This window comes from Petromyzon marinus, chromosome 41 (genome assembly GCF_048934315.1).
Source record: "Petromyzon marinus isolate PM22_M1 ecotype Great Lakes invasive population chromosome 41, UKy_Petmar_22M1.pri1.0, whole genome shotgun sequence".
NCBI lineage: Eukaryota > Metazoa > Chordata > Hyperoartia > Petromyzontiformes > Petromyzontidae > Petromyzon > Petromyzon marinus.
Window position 1 is genome coordinate 3,526,334 of NC_133707.1, and position 18,993 is coordinate 3,545,326.

General features: G+C 54.4%; 1 protein-coding gene across 2 annotated transcripts in view; it reads right to left on the reverse strand.

The window, feature by feature from the left end:
* Window positions 1–2,765: 2,765 nt before the first annotated feature.
* PITX1 (paired like homeodomain 1) overlaps window positions 2,766–18,993 on the reverse strand; it is a 149,950-nt gene continuing 133,722 nt past the window's right edge. For both annotated transcript variants that reach the window (XM_076073244.1, XM_032969150.2), the window contains 2 exons: window positions 9,760–10,043; window positions 2,766–7,111 (listed from right to left, as the gene is read on the reverse strand). In XM_076073244.1, coding sequence (XP_075929359.1) covers window positions 6,545–7,111; window positions 9,760–10,043 — 851 coding nt within the window. In that variant the 3' untranslated portion in view covers window positions 2,766–6,544. The remainder of the gene's footprint in view (window positions 7,112–9,759; window positions 10,044–18,993) is intronic.

The following is an 18,993-nucleotide window of genomic DNA, read 5'->3' on the forward strand; positions in this document are numbered from 1 at the left end:
TTTGTTTGTGTGCGACCACCGCTGACAACGAAGGGCGAACGTCGCGATGCGGATCCCGCTCTCACTCTCACGTGTCAACGAGTCGCCGCTACAAGTCGCGCAGCCCTTAGCGGGGGTGGTGAAAGGATGTCTGCTCTGGCCCACGCTGCTTCAGGAGGAAGAGGAGGATTTCGTTGAAATTGATTGGTGACCACAACACGCCTGAACGCGCGTCCCTCTCTCTCTCTCCGTGCCAGTCGAGACTGCTGCTGCTGCTGATGCAAACCGCGTGCGCGCGTCAGAGAGAATCGATGTTTAGAATGTTACGAAAGATCGATGGCCGTGTCCACTACTCCGTGAGAGCGGCGAGCCTCGGGACACTTGCGCCGGGACTTTACCTCTGAGCCACGACGGAGCCATCGACACCACCTCGCCTCTCCTCCCCAACTCACCCCGACTCAACAAAATACATGGGGGAGTCTAAGCAGGCCCCCACCCCCAAAACCACCTCTCCCCCACACCCCTCCCATCCTCCCCTCCCCCACAGAATCTCTGTAGTGAAAAACTGCTGCAGCCAATCACGACTCCGCTATGCGACTCACAGTGGGGGGGGGGGGGGGGGGGGTAATGGGCGTGGGTATAACTCGGGTTGCCACCCGTCCCGGTTTTCCCAGGATCTTGTTGAGACAAGCAGTCGTTGTCCTGGTAAATCTGTAGACATTACGAGTTTCTGCTTTTTGGTCACATTTCATCCAGCAGTGGATGGCTCATGGCTCGTGATGTTATGTTAAACACACCACCCGAAGACACTGACATGTAATTCTCCCACCTACTGTCCTTGGGGAGATTGATTGTATTCCTACCCACGTAACGTCCCGTTTTTGTTGTTGTACGGTGGAGGTGGCAACCTTTGGCATAACCACTGGGGCTGAGCTGCCAGGTCAGGTCTAACTCTCCCCCCCGTCACCCTCCCCTGCATCTCTGAAAGTTCATCTTCATTTAGACATCTCCCGCATTCACAATGGCCAGGTGGTCCTGGCGACAGGAGAGCACGCGCAGCAACTAGTCCACCGCTTTTTTTTTACAAGGGCGCGTAGCTAGTAATAATAATTATTACATAATGTAAAAATGTATCGATAGCGATTGGATTACGGAGAAGACTTTCAAAAAATAAATACAGGTAACTGTCGTCGTTATCCTTGTTATTTCTGCTCGTCGGTTTGTTTAGTAAATTATAGCGATGCTGGGGACAACACAAAACGTGGAATGAGTTTGGAAGGAGAAAGAAAATACAACAAAACAAAATGAGGACTGGATCGCTGATAATCTTAAAGCGTCTGCTAGCGAGTTTATAAACCGTTATGCCTGTAATGTACATAGCCTCCCCAGAAAATCATCATCATCAGCAATTACTAACATCATCATTAACATCATCAGCATCATCATCGTGAAATAGAGAGGATAAAGTCTTACCCCTCCCCCCCGACTGGTGAACACTTAGATAGTCCGTGGTTTTGTTTGTTTAATATTTTGCGCGCGTGTGTGTGGTTGTTGTTGTTGTCACGATGTGTTCAACACACGGTGGAGTTGGGCGCACACACGCGCGCTCAAGCAAACGCGCACGGGTGACGAGAGGACTTCTTGCCAAACGTCGTCATCATCATCGTCATCGTCGTCATCGTCGTCATCGATTCACTTTGTACGCGGCGAGCACGCGTGAGGAAGCAGAGATTAAGACGAGGTCGCGTAACGGGGCTCGCGTAACGAAGTGGGTAACGGGGTAAGGTAACGTAGGGTAACGAGGGTATAGGCTAACGAAGGGGGCGGGTAGGTCATTGCTCCCGTGTCTGTGTTAGAGGGGGGGGGGGGGGTGGATACGACCACCAACTACCAGTGGCGATTTTATGTAACAGTAAAGGGGTTCAGGGGGGAGGGGCACCATCTAATACGTGTTGTGCGTGTGTGTACTGGTGCAGGAGGGGGGGTGCATCCAAACCAACCTCCACCCCACCCCCTCCAATCTAAAACTATCATGAGTGGAATTGGACTCCATCCGAGTTCACATCTGGGCAAGAAGTTTCACAATTAGCACGGGCGTGGCTCGTGTTTGACCCCGCCCCCGCTTGACAGCATAGTCACGCCCCCTTTGATTAGCTCCACCCCCTCCCCTCACCCGCATCAGCATCGTAACGACCAATCAGAGTTCCACAAAGTGTGCAGCACGTGGCTGCGAATCGTCGAGCGGATCGCCGCTTGAGAGTGGAGTCTGGACATTGAGTAGCAGGAATCTGGGGGGGGGGGGGGGGGGGATGCCCGGGGGGGGGGGGGTTGCCCAACTGCTCGCAACCGGTTGCAGAGACGTCCACATTACAAGCGAGTCTCTTGCACGCCAACCGAGTTGCATTCAATCGAGTTGCATGCGACTGATCGCTCGGCTATGTCAAGTCGGCTTCAGAGGACAAATGGAGGGGTCACGGGATATCGCCCGTGCGACTACGGTGGGATCTGGCGGAGGGAAGGAAGCGATGGCGATGTGTAGTGGTGGTGGTGACATCAGGTGGGGGGGGGGGTGGATTGGGGGGCGCGTGTATCTGCTCCCCCCCCCCACATCTACCACCATCTCACTATACCCCCCCCACCCTCCTCTTACACACGTGCACACGATGGGGTAACGCAGGGATTGTAGGGAGCGATTTTTTTTTGTAACATTTGGAAGGGGCCCGGGCAAATAACGATTAATCGATTCAAACAGCGGCTTACACGAAACACATGCATCGACCCATGCGCGCGGACACAGATTTATCGATTCAAATACCTCACGTGTGATTGGCTCATAGACCACAATGGCAACAACGTAATATAATCGATCCTTCACTGAATCGACGCGGTTATTCGCAGAGTGGAAGGCGTGATCTCTACACCCCTCCGCCGTGCATTGCCCCCCCCCACACACCCCCACTGTTTAAATATCACTCCCGCGCTAATGTCATTATCGCTATTTTGCAAAACTCAAAAAATATAACCGATTCCTCCTCCCCCCCCCGCCTCCCCAAAACACAACAAGCGACGACGTGTCCATACTACTGTGGAAAGTTCGCTTACGATCAGTCGAGACCGAACAACCGCGACACCGCGGGGGCGGGAGGGGTGACACGACTCGTGACGTCATTGCGGTGCCAGGCTAGGTGCACGTCGAGTGCCGCGTGTCAGTGGCGGAGAACTCGGTCGGCAGGAGGTCACGCCACCGCCTTCTGCGGGTGACGATGGGGGGGGGTTTGAGTCGTACACAAAGACAAAGGTGCCCCATGCCGGCGTGTAGCCTACACACGATGTTGGGGCAGGGGATGTTAGCGAGCACCTATGAAGGCCAAACTCAAAACGCGCGCGCACGTGAACGCGCGCACACAAAGACTAAGACACACATGGGCACGCACAACAACAGCGGCCGCCATTCGCCACTCAGTGCCCGTGACGTCACCGCGGCGCCTGTGCCAGGCTAGGTGCACATTGAGTGTCGAAGGCTCTCGCTCATCGGAGGTCTCCCGGACAGGCACAGGTGCCATGGGTCGACTGACTGAGGTGACTGACAGATGCATCAGCTGTACCCCCTACTGTGCCGAGTCTGTACATACACACATGCACAACAAATACAATGATCCCCCGTATAGCCTGCAACAGACTGTCGGGGCAAGTGCTGTTAGCGAGCACCTATGAAGGTCGGCACGACACACAACCGGCTGCCCATGTTTCCCCAATCCTGATGTTTAAACACTGCACCACGTGGTCATTTACGGCCGAGCCGATCTAGGAGAGGCCCAAGACCGGTTCGGACATTCGTCGCAGGCGTTGGCTGCGAGAGCGGGAATCGAACTCGGGAGAGCCGGGTTCGTAGCGCAGTGCGCTGACCGCTGCACCACCACTCTCCATAAACGCCTACAAAGACGCACACGCACGGACTCAAGCGCACACCCAGAAGATAACAAAGCCGCAGTTCGCCACGGCGTGGCGGTGACGCCGCCACACCGCTTGTGCCAAGCTAGGTGCACTTTGAGGTTGTCACGTGAAGTGTGTAAGGCTCGCTGCTGGCAGGTCACAGGACAGTCCCAGGTGTTATGGGTCGACTGACTGAGATGACTAGCAAACATACATATATATACATACACACACAGACACGTACACCATGACACGCGCACTCATACAAATACACGCTTACACACACACACAGAGTCATACACACACGCACAGTGACACATCCACACAGGTAATGGCTGTTACACACGCGGTTGTGCCGCGTGTATGAATCACGTCTCCCCATGACTCGACTCTCACTGCGGGGGTCACAGAGGCTCGGGGGGGGGGGGGTAGGGGGGCCCCCTCACCCCCCCATATCATTACACCCCCTTTTCCCCCCGTCCTGTTCTCTCGAGGGGCGTCAGGAAGAACAGACGATACGGCTAGGGGAGGTGACGATGTTCGTGGGCGTCTGTCTCTTGACTGGTCCATCGCTCCACCACGTGCAGGGCAGCAGTGACGGCGGTGATGGCGGTGACGGCGGTGATGTTTCATGGACGTCTCGTCCGGTCCGTCGTCACCGTGCCTCACAAGCCCCCTCCATCATCACACCATCGCTATCGGTGTCAGCGGCGGTGGCGGCGATGTTCACAAGCGCCGCTCTCTCTCTAGCTCTCTCTAACTGTCCGTCATTCTCCGTCACTCTCCCATCAACGCACAGCCATCACGGAGAGCGGGGTGATGTCGGTGATGGTGGTGGTGATGTTCGTTGGTATCCGGCCTTTTGCTCCATTGCTCACCGCCATCACCACCCTGAGGGCGGTGATGGCGATGGAGTTGGGGGGGGGTACATCAGCTTATCCACGACGCGCCCCATCACCACACCAGTCCCATCACCATCAATACACCAGCACCCATCAGCAGTAGCACCACCATCACCACCACCACCAGCAGGAGGAGGAGAGTAGGATGGAAGCTTATGGAGGCAGTGGTTCTCTGTGCTCTAAGCTACAGAACCAAAGTCCATCGCGCGCACGCCGGAGGTGAGGGAATGAATATTGAAAGAGTGAGCGAGCGAGTGAGCAGAAGAGTGAGCTGAAGAGCGAGCGGTCAGTGGGTGAGCATGGGCGAGCCAGTGAGAGTTGTTGAGTGAGTGTTGTTGAGTGAGTGAGTGTTGTTGAGTGAATGAGAGTTGTTGAGTGAGTGAGAGTTGTTGAGTGAGTGAGAGTTGTTGAGTGAGTGTTGTTGAGTGAGAGTTGTTGAGTGAGTGAGAGTTGTTGAGTGAGCGCTGTTGAGTGAGCGTTGTTGAGTGAGAGTTGTTGAGTGAGTGTTGTTGAGTGAGTGTTGTTGAGTGAGCGTTGTTGAGTGAGTGAGAGTTGTTGAGTGAGTGTTGTTGAGTGAGAGTTGTTGAGTGAGAGTTGTTGAGTGAGTGTTGTTGAGTGAGAGTTGTTGAGTGAGTAAGATTTGTTGAGTGAGAGTTGTTGAGTGAGTGTTGTTGAGTGAGAGTTGTTGAGTGAGTGTTGTTGAGTGAGCGTTGTTGAGTGAGTGTTGTTGAGTGAGTGTTGTTGAGTGAGTGTTGTTGAGTGAGTGAGAGTTGTTGAGTGAGTGAGAGTTGTTGAGTGAGTGTTGTTGAGTGAGCGTTGTTGAGTGAGCGTTGTTGAGTGAGTGAGAGTTGTTGAGTGAGTGTTGTTGAGTGAGAGTTGTTGAGTGAGTGAGAGTTGTTGAGTGAGTGTTGTTGAGTGAGCGTTGTTGAGTGAGCGTTGTTGAGTGAGTGAGAGTTGTTGAGTGAGTGAGTGTTGTTGAGTGAGAGTTGTTGAGTGAGAGTTGTTGAGTGAGAGTTGTTGAGTGAGAGTTGTTGAGTGAGAGTTGTTGAGTGAGAGTTGTTGAGTGAGTGAGAGTTGTTGAGTGAGAGTTGTTGAGTGAGTGTTGTTGAGTGAGAGTTGTTGAGTGAGAGTTGTTGAGTGAGTGAGAGTTGTTGAGTGAGTGAGAGTTGTTGAGTGAGAGTTGTTGAGTGAAAGTTGTTGAGTGAGAGTTGTTGAGTGAGAGTTGTTGAGAGTTGTTGAGTGAAAGTTGTTGAGTGAGTCGATGAGCTCGACCAAGCGTGCCGAGTGACGGCGTTCGTGCGAGCTGTAGTGCGAGCGAAGGCGCTTGGCTGAGCGAGGCATCGGGTGCGTGAGGACGTGAGCGAGCCGCCTCGCCCTTCTTTGTCTCCCCACTCCTTGCGCCGAGTCAAGAAGGAGGAGGGCCCAATGGGACGGTGGGTGGTGGTGGTGGTGGTTGTTGTTGTTGTTGGTGGTAGTGGTTGTGGTCGTAGGCGACGATGATCATCGCGGGGATTCGGTGGAGGAGAGGGGTGGGGGAGGGGATGGAGAAGGGGGCAGCGGTAGGGCCACATCGCCACCAGCGTGGCTTGCCTCGCACAGATCGGCGACGTTCGGTCAGCGCCTCCAACCGACCGGGGGTGAGCAGCCCCCCCCCTCCCCCAGAGCCCCCCCCCCCTAAGACCCCCCTCTCCCCAGAGCCCCCGCGCCCACCGAGGACCACGGCGAGCACGCTAGACGGGCCGGTCCACGGCGTACTGGCACGCGCTGAAATTGGACGGCGGCGCCTGCAGCCCCGCGTACCCGGCGAAGCTGGAGTGGTGCTGCTTGGCCTTGAGCCTCAGGCTGGCGAGGCTCGAGTTGCAGGGGTCGCCCCGGTACACGTAGGGCGGCGCGGGGGCCCCGGCCGCGTGAGCCGCCACCGCGTACGGGCAGCCGCTGGCTCCCGACGCGGGGCTCGTGGCCACGGGCGAGGCGCTCAGGTTGCCGATGCCCGGGTGGTGCTGGGGCATCATGGACGAGGAGGCGACGGCGGCGGCCGCGGCCATGCCCGTGGTGCAGGGCGGCGAGAAGACCGGCGGCGAGACCGAGTTGAAGAAGGGAAAGTTCTTTGAGAGCGGCGCCGCCGAGGGCTGCAGCGCCTTGGCCCAGTTGTTGTAGCCGTAGCTGGCGGCTGAGTAGACGTCTTCGTAGGGCTGCATGAAGCCGCTGAACTGCGCCCCGAAGCCGTTCTTGCACAGCTCCGCCTGCTGGTTGCGCTCGCGCTTGCGCCACTTGGCGCGGCGGTTCTTGAACCAGATCTGTGCGCACGTGTGTGCGTGTACGTGTACGTGTGTGTACGTGTGTGTGTGTACGTGTGTGTACGTGTGTGTGTGTGTACGTGTGTGTGTACGTGTATGTGTGTGTGTACGTGTATGTGTGTGTACGTGTGTGTGTGTACGTGTGTGTGTGTGTGTACGTGTGTGTGTGTATGTGTGTGTGCACGTGTGTGTACGTGTGTGTGTGTGCACGTGTGTGTGTATGTGTGTGTATGTGTGTATGTATGTGTATGTGTGTATGTATGTGTGTACGTGTGTGTGTATGTGTGTGTATGTATGTGTGTATGTGTGTGTGTACATGTGTGTGTATGTGTGTGTGTATGTGTGTACGTGTGTGTGTGTTGGGGAGACGTCGGGAGGGAAGAGACGCGGAGAGGGCGGTGAGCACTGGGGATGGGGGGCAGAGCACACGGGGGGGGGGGGGCGCCGCTTCGCTCCGCACGCCGTGAATGCGGCACAGAGCCAACCCTGCCCCCCCCCCCCACCACCACCACGACTCTCGGTCTCCTTGTAAAGCAGTCTCCCTGTCTTAGCCTTTAGACCCCCCCCCACCACGTCTCTGTGTGTCTCCTCCACGTCTCCCCCACGTCTCCCCACGTCTCCTCCATTTCTCCCTCCCCCACGTCTCCACCACGTCTCAGTGTGTCTCCTCCACGTCTCCCCACGTCTCCCTACGTCTCTGTGTGTTTCCTCCACGTCTCCCCACGTCTCCCTACGTCTCTGTGTGTTTCCTCCACGTCTCCCCCACGTCTCCCGCACGTCTCTGCGTGTCTCTCCCACGTCTCCCCTACGTCTCCTCCACGTGTCCCCCACGTCTCCCCACGTCTTCCCACGTCTCCCCCACGTCTCTCCCACGTCTCCCCCACGTCTCCCCCACGTCTCCCCCGAGGACTCCCCCCGCCCTCCCCCGTCTCTATTTTTATCTCTCGGCGCGAGTGCGCGCGCGACGTGGATTGCCGGGAAAGCGGAGACGTCGCGCGCGCACTCGCGACGCGTCGCTCCTGGCAGCGGCGCGCTCGCATCTTGTACACAGCAGCAGCAGCAGCAGCGTCAGCAACATCATCAGCAGCATCATCATCAGCAACATCATCATCGGCAGCATTAGCAGCAACATCATCATCAGCTGCATCATCAGCAGCAGCAACATCATCATCAGCTGCATCATCATCATCAGCAGCAGCGATATCGTCAACAACATTAAGCAGCAGTAGCAGCAGCAATATCAGCTGTGGCAACAGCAAGGGCACCATTAGCACCATCATCAGTAGTAGCAGCGGCATCAACAGCAGCAGCAGTGGCATCATAATCCTCATCATCAGCACCAACAGCATCAGCAGCGGCGCAATCAGTGTCATCAGCAGTATCAAACGGCACGCAAACATTTGTCAAAAGTACATCGCTTTTGTGCATTATGAAAACAAGACCCCCATCAGAAGTTCCTGTTGAAGTCTTCTATTCGGTCACCATCAAAGTGATTCTGAGATAATGTAACCACCTCCCCCACCCCCCAAACACATCGCCGCTCCACGACTGACGGCTGACAGCAGCAGTCACGCAGAGATAGGCTTCTCGTCATTGACAGATATCATCATCATTACAGACGTCATCATCATCACAGACGTCATCATGATCATCATCACAGACGTCATCATCACAGACATCATCATAGACGGGCATAATCATCACAGACGTCATCATAATTACTGACGTAATCATCATCACAGACGTCATCATCATCATCATCACAGACGTCATCATCATCATCATCACAGACGGGCATAATCATCACAGACGTCATCATAATCACAGACGTCATCATCGCAGACATCATCATCACAGACATCATCATTACAAACGTCATCATCATCACAGACGTCATCACAGACTTCATCATTATCATCACTGACGTCATCATTATCATCACAGACATCATCATTATCATCACAGACGTCATCACCATCAGCAGGGATGCAAAGATTCGGCCCCGATTACCGGTAACCGATTAACCGCGGAGTGCCTCCCCCAATATCGCCCGTACCTCCCCCTGCCCCCAATGGCCTCCTCCTCCCCCACCACTGCACCCCCCCCTACCCTCCACCCCGGCCCCCCACCCCTCCCCTCTTCTTCTGTCGTACGGCGTCTGACAAAGGGGCCACCAGCCGTGAGCCGTGCGTGTGCTCGTTGGCGTCACCCCACCACCTCCCCCCCCCCCACTTTCCCCCTCCCCTCCCCCCACAAATACCCCCTCCCACACCCCTCCACCACCACGAACGCACTGATTTGTGTCAATGCGCGGTACTTTTACCACCCCCCCCCCACTACCCCCCTCCCCCCACTAACCCCCCCTCCCACCTCTACTTAACCCACCCAACTTCACCCCGCACCTGCCTGCGGTTGGCTACGTACGGTGCGAAAGAAGTTCAGCATTACAGCACGCGCCTCGTGTGACGTCTGCGACGTGCCGTCACGTCACAAAGAGCCTTCGAAGCTCATCGGATTCCTCCAGCAGAAAAAAAAATAAAATCTGCCCATTCGTGCGTCACTCCTCCCCCCACCCCCACCTCCCCCCACCACTTCCCCCCCACCACCACCACCACCACCTCCTCCTCCTCCTCCACCACCGCCCGTACCCGCACGCGCGCCTCGGTGAGGTTGGTCCACACCGCGATCTCCTCCCGCGTGGACATGTCCGGGTAGCGGTTGCGCTGGAAGGTCGCCTCCAGCTCCTGCAGCTGCTGCGACGTGAAGTGCGTCCGCTGCCGCCGCTGTCGCTTCTTCTTGGACGGGTCCTCGACGCCGCCGCCGGAGGCGGCGGGAGGCGCAACCCCGTGGCCACCGGGACCCGCTCCGACCACCCCCCCCAAGTCGTCACCACCACCAACACCACCCTTGCCCGTCTGCAGCTTCTCCACGTCTGTGGACAGAGACAGAGAGAGAGATGTTGGGGGTGTAGGAAAGGGATGGTGGTCACACGCACAAAAGACAAAGACCCCCCCGGATTTACTTTTTTTAATTTAAAGAGTGTTTTTGGGGTAAGTGCTGCGTCGCGAGCACCAATCCCCTCACCAGGTACTCATTTGAGGCTGAGTCGACCTAAGGGCCGGGAAGGCACAGGACCGGTTCAGATATTCGCCACTGGTGTTGGCCGTGAGCGGGAATCTAAACTCGTAACGCGGGTTGCTCTATGAGTTTAGACTCATAGACACTCACACTTGATCAACACACACACACACACAAATGCAGCCATAAACTATTACATCCACTTCCACGAACTGGCTAATACACACACGCGCGCGCTTTAAACACACACTCTACTCAATGAGAACACTTAGCCAATCACACACACACATAAACTATCACATCCACACACACACAAACTACACGTAAACTATTACAACTATTACATCCACACACACAAACTATCACATCCACACACACACAAACTATCACATCCACACACACAAACTATCACATCCACACACACATAAACGATCACATCCACACACACACAAACGATCACATCCACACACACACAAACTATCACATCCACACACAAAGACAAAACCCTCCCGGATAGCCTAAACAGACTGTTGGGGCAAGTGCTGTTAGCGAGCACCTATTAAGGCCGGCACGACACGCGAGGGGCTTGGTGGCCAGCACCACGCCCGGTCGCCTTTGTCTCCCTAGCGGCGATGTTTTACACACACGGTACTCATTTGAGGCTGAGTCGACCTATGGGAGGCCCATGACCCGTTCAGATAATCGTCACTGAGTGTTGGCCGTGAGCGGGAATCGAACTCGGGTCGCCGGGTTCGTAGCGCGGCGCGCTGACCTCTTAGCGCCCCCCACTCTGACCCGAAGGCGACACACGACACGACACACTCACAGAGGGAGGCAAAGATCCCCCGAGTAACCTCCTTCGTCTCTCGGGGCAAGTGGGCTCTGGGAGCGAGCACCAATCTGGGTCCGGCACTCGCGGAAGGTTATGGGGCAGACCTACGCCCGGCCGCCTTTGTCTCTCCCGAGTGCTGACGGTGACGCATCGCGCCAGCTGCCGTTAACTCGTTTAAGGGCCGAGTCGATCTAAAGGGGACCGGTTTTGATTTTGTTTTTCCAGCGACGTTGGCAGTGAGCGAGAGTCGAACTTGGCTCGCCGGGGTTCGTAGCGATGCGCTACCCACACTCTATACGGGGGTGGGGGGGGGTGGCTACGTTCTGTGTGTGCGAGTTGGCGTCCCGACTTTGATTCTCGCTCACGGCCAACCCCAGTGGCGAACCGGTCCAAGGCTTCCTTCCCCAAGGTCGACTCAGCCTCGTGCGGTGTGTGACCATCGCCGCTCGGGAGAGACAAAGGGCGACCGGGGGTGTTGGTGGCCACACACAGCAGTAGCAGCGGCAGCGGCACTTGCCCCAAACAGCCCGTTAAGGCTGTACGGGGGACCTTTGCTTGTTGTATTTGTCCGGGCAGCTGAAACAAACGTGTGTGTGTGGCACAAATGTAGTCGAGTCTCGTGTTCATAGCCAGGGCCTCGTTCCTCGCTGGACATTTCGCGTGTGTGTGTGTCACAAATGTAGTCGAGTCTCGTGTTCATAGCCAGGGCCTCGTTCCTCGCTGGACATTTCGCTGGGGGCCGGGGATGGACTTGGGGTAGGTTGTTCGTGATCGACTGGCCAGGAGCCCACGGGCATCGCGAGGAAGTTGAATTTGTGTAAATACTGCATGTGACGCGCGTGCCGGGTGCGAGAATCTCGTTAAACATCTACAAATAAAGGTCCATTCAAATAATAACAAATTATAAATGTTCGAATCTGAGAGCGCGGAGGTCTGATGGGATTCACGCTCACAACCACCCCCCCCTCCACCACCGCCATCGGTTAACCGAGTAATTCGCCTCCCGTGGAGTGAGACGCTAACGCCGATAGAAAGCGGAGGGTGGGTGGGGGAAGCCCGCCTACTCCATAATACAGGGATGTATTTACGCCATCTAACCCAAACAAACCTGTATTATTTACGCCATCTAACCTACAAAAATACTGGGTTATTTACGCGATTGAACCCAACAAAAATCAGTATTATTTACGCGATGTAACCCAAACAAGTCTGTATTGTTTACGCGGTCTAACCCAAAAAAACCCTGAATTATCTACGGGATCTAACCCCAAAAAAAGACATTATTTACGCGATATAACCTAAAATCCTGTATTATGGATGATATTGGTCGCGAAAGCCTACTGCGTGTTAAGCCTTAACAGACTGATGGGGCAAGTGCTGTTAGCGAGCAGCACCTACAAAGGCCGGCACGGCACACGAGGGGGTGGGTGGCCAACACCACGCCCGGCCGCCTTTGTATCCCCAGTGGCGATGTTTTACACACCGCACCAGTTACTCATTTGAGGCTGAGTCGACCTAGGGGGAGGCCCAACACCGATTCAGATAATCGTCACTGATGTTGGTGGCCACGAGCGGGGAATCACTCCGGTGGCCGGTTTCAAGCGAGCAGCGCGCTAACCACTGCGCCACCGCTCCCACCCCCTCCCCCACCTCCACCACACAGACACAAACACACACAGACACACTCGCTCACACATCAAACGCGTTCCCTGCGAACACTCACGCGACGCATTGGTACAATACCGCAGGATATCTTGCATATGTGCGCAGCGGCTCGACACGACACGTGAACACAAACAAGGCCCTCGTCACCACTGAGTGATGTCAATTCTCGCCTCGTTCTACCAGGGACGGAGCAGCTGAGTTTCGCCACAACGCTGTTTTTTTTTGGGGGGGGGGGAGTGGGTAACGTCATTTTTTAAAAACAATATTTGACACGGGGACTCCTCTTCTTACGAACGCGTTAAGGTTTCAGAGGTTTGTTCGTAAGTCGCTTTGGTTCGTACAGTCCAACTTTACGGGACTCCTGTCTATTCCAAACGTGTTGTACGGCATGCACACTAAACACGGGGAATGGGTTTAAGAGTTGTATCATCTCCTGTGGATGTATAGGCCACTTGGTTCTTCACGTTCTGCATTTGTAGATGCCACTGATTCTTCACGTTCTGGAGATGTAGATGCCACTGGTTCTTCACGTTCTGCAGATGTAGATGCCACTGGTTATTCACGGTCTACAGTTGTAGATGCCACTGGTTCTTCACGTTCTGCATTTGTAGATGCCACTGATTATTCACGTTCTGGAGATGTAGATGCCACTGGTTCTTCACGGTCTACAGATGTATATGCCACTGGTTCTTCACGTTCTGCAGATGTAGATACCACTGGTTCTTCACGTTCTGCAGATGTAGATGCCACTGGTTCTTAACGTTCTGTAGATGTAGATGCCACTGGTTCTTCACGTTCTGCAGATGCAGATGCTACTGGTTCTTCACGTCTTGCAGATGTAGATACCACTGGCTCTTCACGTTCTGCAGATGTAGATGCCACTGGTTCTTCACGGTCTACAGATGTAGATGCCACTGATTCTTCACGTTTTGCAGATGTAGATCCCACTGGTTCATCACGTTCTGCAGATGCCACTGGTTCTTAACGTTCTGTAGATGTAGATGCCACTGGTTCTTCACGTTCTGCAGATGCAGATGCCACTGGTTCTTCACGTCCTGCAGATGTAGATACCACTGGTTCTTCACGTTCTGCAGATGTAGATGCCACTGGTTCTTCACGTTCTGTAGATGTAGATGCCACTGGTTCTTCACGTTCTGCAGATGCAGATGCCACTGGTTCTTCACGTCCTGCAGATGTAGATACCACTGGTTCTTCACGTTCTGCAGATGTAGATGCCACTGGTTCTTCACGTTCTGTAGATGTAGATGCCACTGATTCTTCACGTTCTGCAGATGCAGATGCCACTGGCTCTTCACGTCCTGCAGATGTAGATACCACTGGTTCTTCACGTTCTGCAGATGCAGATGCCACTGGTTCTTCACGTCCTGCAGATGTAGATACCACTGGCTCTTCGCGTTCTGCAGATGTAGATGCCACTGGTTCTTCACGTTCTGTAGATGTAGATGCCACTGGTTCTTCACGTTCTGCAGATGCAGATGCCACTGGTTCTTCACGTCCTGCAGATGTAGATACCACTGGTTCTTCACGTTCTGCAGATGTAGATGCCACTGGTTCTTCACGTTCTGTAGATGTAGATGCCACTGGTTCTTCATGGTCTACAGATGTAGATGCCACTGGTTCTTCACGTCCTGCAGATGTAGATACCACTGGTTCTTCACGTTCTGCAGATGTAGATGCCACTGGTTCTTCACGTTCTGCAGATGTAGATGCCACTGGTTCTTCACGTTCTGCAGTTGTAGATGCCACTGGTTCTTCACGTTCTGCAGATGTAGTTACCACTGGTTCTTCACGGTCCGGTCTACAGATGTAGATGCCACTGGTTCTTCACGCTCTGGAGATGTAGATGCCACTGGTTCTTCACGTTCTGCAGTTGTAGATGCTACTGGTTCTTCATGTTCTGCAGATGGAGATGCCACTGGTTCTTCACGTTCTACATATGTCGATGCCACTGGTTCTTCACGTTCTGCAGATGTAGATGCCACTGGTTCTTCACCACAGTCGTTCACCACCAGACAGGTCTACATTTTTCCATTTGTGCATCATCAGCTGTCCGCATCCACTGCCGTGGTTTGTGCGGTGGATGCGGTTGAGGGTGGGGGCCGTGAGCTTCGTGGAATATCTAACCCAGGGATTTTATATTTGGGTGTTTCACGTCATTATAATAGTGATGATGTATAATTGTTGAAGACGCAAATTTGAAGGAGGCAAATTGTCCACTTATCTGTGTTACGTTACTTAAATAAAATATGCTGCTACTGCTGCGTTAACATTGGTGTACTTGTATCGACAACACCGTGAACTCAAATTGTTGTAGGGCAACTGCGCTCACCACTATGCCACCGCTCCCCGGTCTGTTCCAGGCTACTCCCCCCCGTGTAGCCTTGAACAGACTGTTGGGGCAAGTGCTGTTAGCGAGCAGAACCTATGAAGGCCGGCACTGCAACACACAGGGGGTGGCCATCACCACCCACACAAAGCACCACACTCACACAGCACCACACACACACACAGCACCACACACACAGCACCACACTCACAGCACCACACTCACACAGCACCACACTCACACGCAGCACCACACACACACAGCACCACACACACAGCACCACACACACGCAGCACCACATACACACACACAGCACCACACACACACAGCACCACACTCACACAGCACCACACACACACAGCACCACACACACACACAGCACCACACTCACACACACAGCACCACACACACACACAGCACCACACTCACACAGCACCACACACACACACAGCACCACCCACACACAGCACCACACCCACACACAGCACCACACACACACACAGCACCACACTCACACAGCACCACACACACACACAGCACCACACACACACAGCACCACACTCACACAGCACCACACTCACACGCAGCACCACACACACACAGCACCACACTCACACAGCACCACACACACACACAGCACCACACTCACACACAGCACCACACTCACACAGCACCACACTCACACACACAGCACCACCCACACACAGCACCACACCCACACACAGCACCACACTCACACACAGCACCACACTCACACGCAGCACCACACTCACACAGCACCACACTCACACAGCACCACACTCACACAGCACCACACTCACGCAGCACCACACTCACACACAGCACCACACTCACAGCACCACACTCACACACAGCACCACACTCACACACACACAGCACCACACACACACAGCACCACTCACACACAGCACCACTCACAAACAGCACCACACACACAGCAACACACACATACAGCACCACACACACACAGCATCACACTCACACACAGCACCACACTCACACACAGCACCACACACACACAGTACCACACTCACACACAGCACCACACAGACACAGAGCACCACACTCACACACACAGCACCACACTCACACAGCACCACACACACACACAGCATCACACTCACACAGCACCACACTCACACAGCACCACACTCACACAGCACCACACTCACACAACACCACACACACACAGCACCACACTCACACAGCACCACACTCACTCACACAGCACCACACTCACACACACAGCACCACACACACACACAGCACCACACTCACACAGCACCACACTCACAGCACCACACACACACACAGCACCACACTCACACAGCACCACACTCACACAGCATCACACTCACTCACACAGCACCACACACACAGCACCACACACAGCACCACCCATACACAGCACCACACTCACACAGCACCACACTCACACACAGCACCACACACACACAGCACCACTCACACACACAGCACCACACACACAGCACCACACTCACACAGCACCACACACACAGCACCACACTCACACACACACAGCACCACACACACACAGCACCACACACACACAGCACCACACTCACACAGCACCACACTCACACAGCACCACACTCACACACAGCACCACTCACACACAGCACCACACTCACACACAGCACCACACACACACAGCACCACACTCACACACAGCACCACACTCACACACACAGCACCACACTCACACAGCAACACACACACAGCAACACACACACACAGCACCACACACACACAGCACCACTCACACACAGCACCACACACACACACACAGCACCACACTCACACATACAGGACCACACTCACACACACAGCACAACACACACACAGCACCACACACACACAGCATCACACAGCTACATGCCCACACACAGCTACATGCCCACACACAGCACCACGCCCACACACAGCACCACACTCACACACACAGCACCACACACACACAGCACCACACTCACACAGCACCACACACACACAGCACCACACTCACACAGCACCACACACACACAGCACCACACACACACAGCACCACACTCACACAGCACCACACACACACAGCACCACACACACACACAGCACCACACTCACACAGCACTCACACACAGCACCACACACACACAGCACCACACTCACACAGCACCACACACACACAGCACCACACTCACACACACAGCACCACACAGCTACATGCCCACTCGTCACCAGGAGCGGTCTTTCTCCCTCCCTCCCTCTCCGCGTTCTTGCGGCTTTCGCGTCTGTCTCACTTCACGTCGTGGCGAATGACTGGGCTCAGCGCTACTGCTGCTGGTGGCACGTGGTGAAACCCATCAGACCGGCCCGTTCCCGACATTTTTTTGAGGCCCCCATTAACGCGAGCGCCGTCTTTGCGCGTGCTCAGTTCCACGAATATTGACGCAAACACGCACAGCTCGCTTGGCCTTCCAGAAGAACATCGTGGAAACTGTAGACGTCAGCTCACTCGTTTTCGATCGTCTATACATCGCGTGCAATTAAGACGCACACAATTGCTATTTTTTGTGGTTTTTTTTACGTGTACGGGTTAACAAATGATTCGCATGCGTGCATCTACAGGCGTCCGTGCAACTTGAAATAAAGTGATGTGTTTGTGTGTGTTAGACTCATTCTCAAATGAGTACCTGGTGCGGTGTGTACACATCGCCACTGGGGAGACAAAGGCGGCCGGGCGTGGTGCTGGCCACCCACCCCCTCGTGTGCCGTTCCGACCTTCATAGGTGCTCGCGAACAGCACTTGCCCCAACAGTCTGTTAAGGATATACGGGGGATCTTTGTCTTTGTTAGTAGTTGTGGGGGGGGGGGGTGTAGCGGTTAGCGCGCTGCGCTACGAACCAGTTACCTGGGTTCGATTCCCGCTCACGGCCAACACCAGTGACGATTATCTGAACCGGTTTCTGAGCCTCCCCTAGGTCGACTCAGCCTCTAACGAGTAACTGGTGCGGTGTGTAAAACATCGCCACTGGGGAGACAAAGGCGGCCCGGCGTGGTGTTGGCCACCCACCCCCTCGTGTGCCACAGTGCCGCTCGCTAACAGCACTTGCCCCTCCAGTCTGCTAAGGCTCCGTGGGGGTGGGGTGTTGTTGTCATCTTTGTGTTTTAGCAAGTCCAGCCATCGCGGATACGAAGCGATGTTAATCAGCCGGTCGCGCCAGGAGCGAGACGGATTTCTCGCGTCGCGAGAGGGGCCGAGACGCCTTGGGGAGGGGGGGGCGGTCATCCATCAGTGAATAGATCAGCAAAAAAATGAAATACATCGACTCGTTCGTCAATAAGAGCGCGGCCTTGAACGTAATAATAATATAGGCGACGTTTCGGGAAAGTTGTTTGTGCACCACTGCAAAAGTAGCAGCAGCAGCAGCATCGCATAAAGTGGAGATACATCACTGCGACTGATCGTATCTTCTACAGATTTATAATCCAAGGCGCGTTACCGCAATGATAAAATTGTCCGCAGTGCGATTTACGTATGTTGAACTTCTTGCCAACCGTACATAGCCAATCGCGCTCATCGGAGGTGATGATGATGATTCTGCTGCTGATGATGCTGTTGATGATGATGATTCTGCTGCTGCTGATGCTGCTGATGAGCCTGCTGCTGGTGATGATTCTGCTGCTGATGATATGTTCGTGCCTGGCCCAATTTGTCGTCATTTATATATGAAACAAAAACAAATCCATGCTGCACTTTGAATGAGAAATTGTACGATACACTATTCTAAACATTCACACACACATATACATTATATATAAAATAATACCCATACTGAATTCCACGTGGCTCACTCACCACCAATGTCGTTCATTAGGCGAGTGTTTCTATAAATGTCCCCTGTATATTAATGACTCAACGTGTAGGGAGGGAGACGT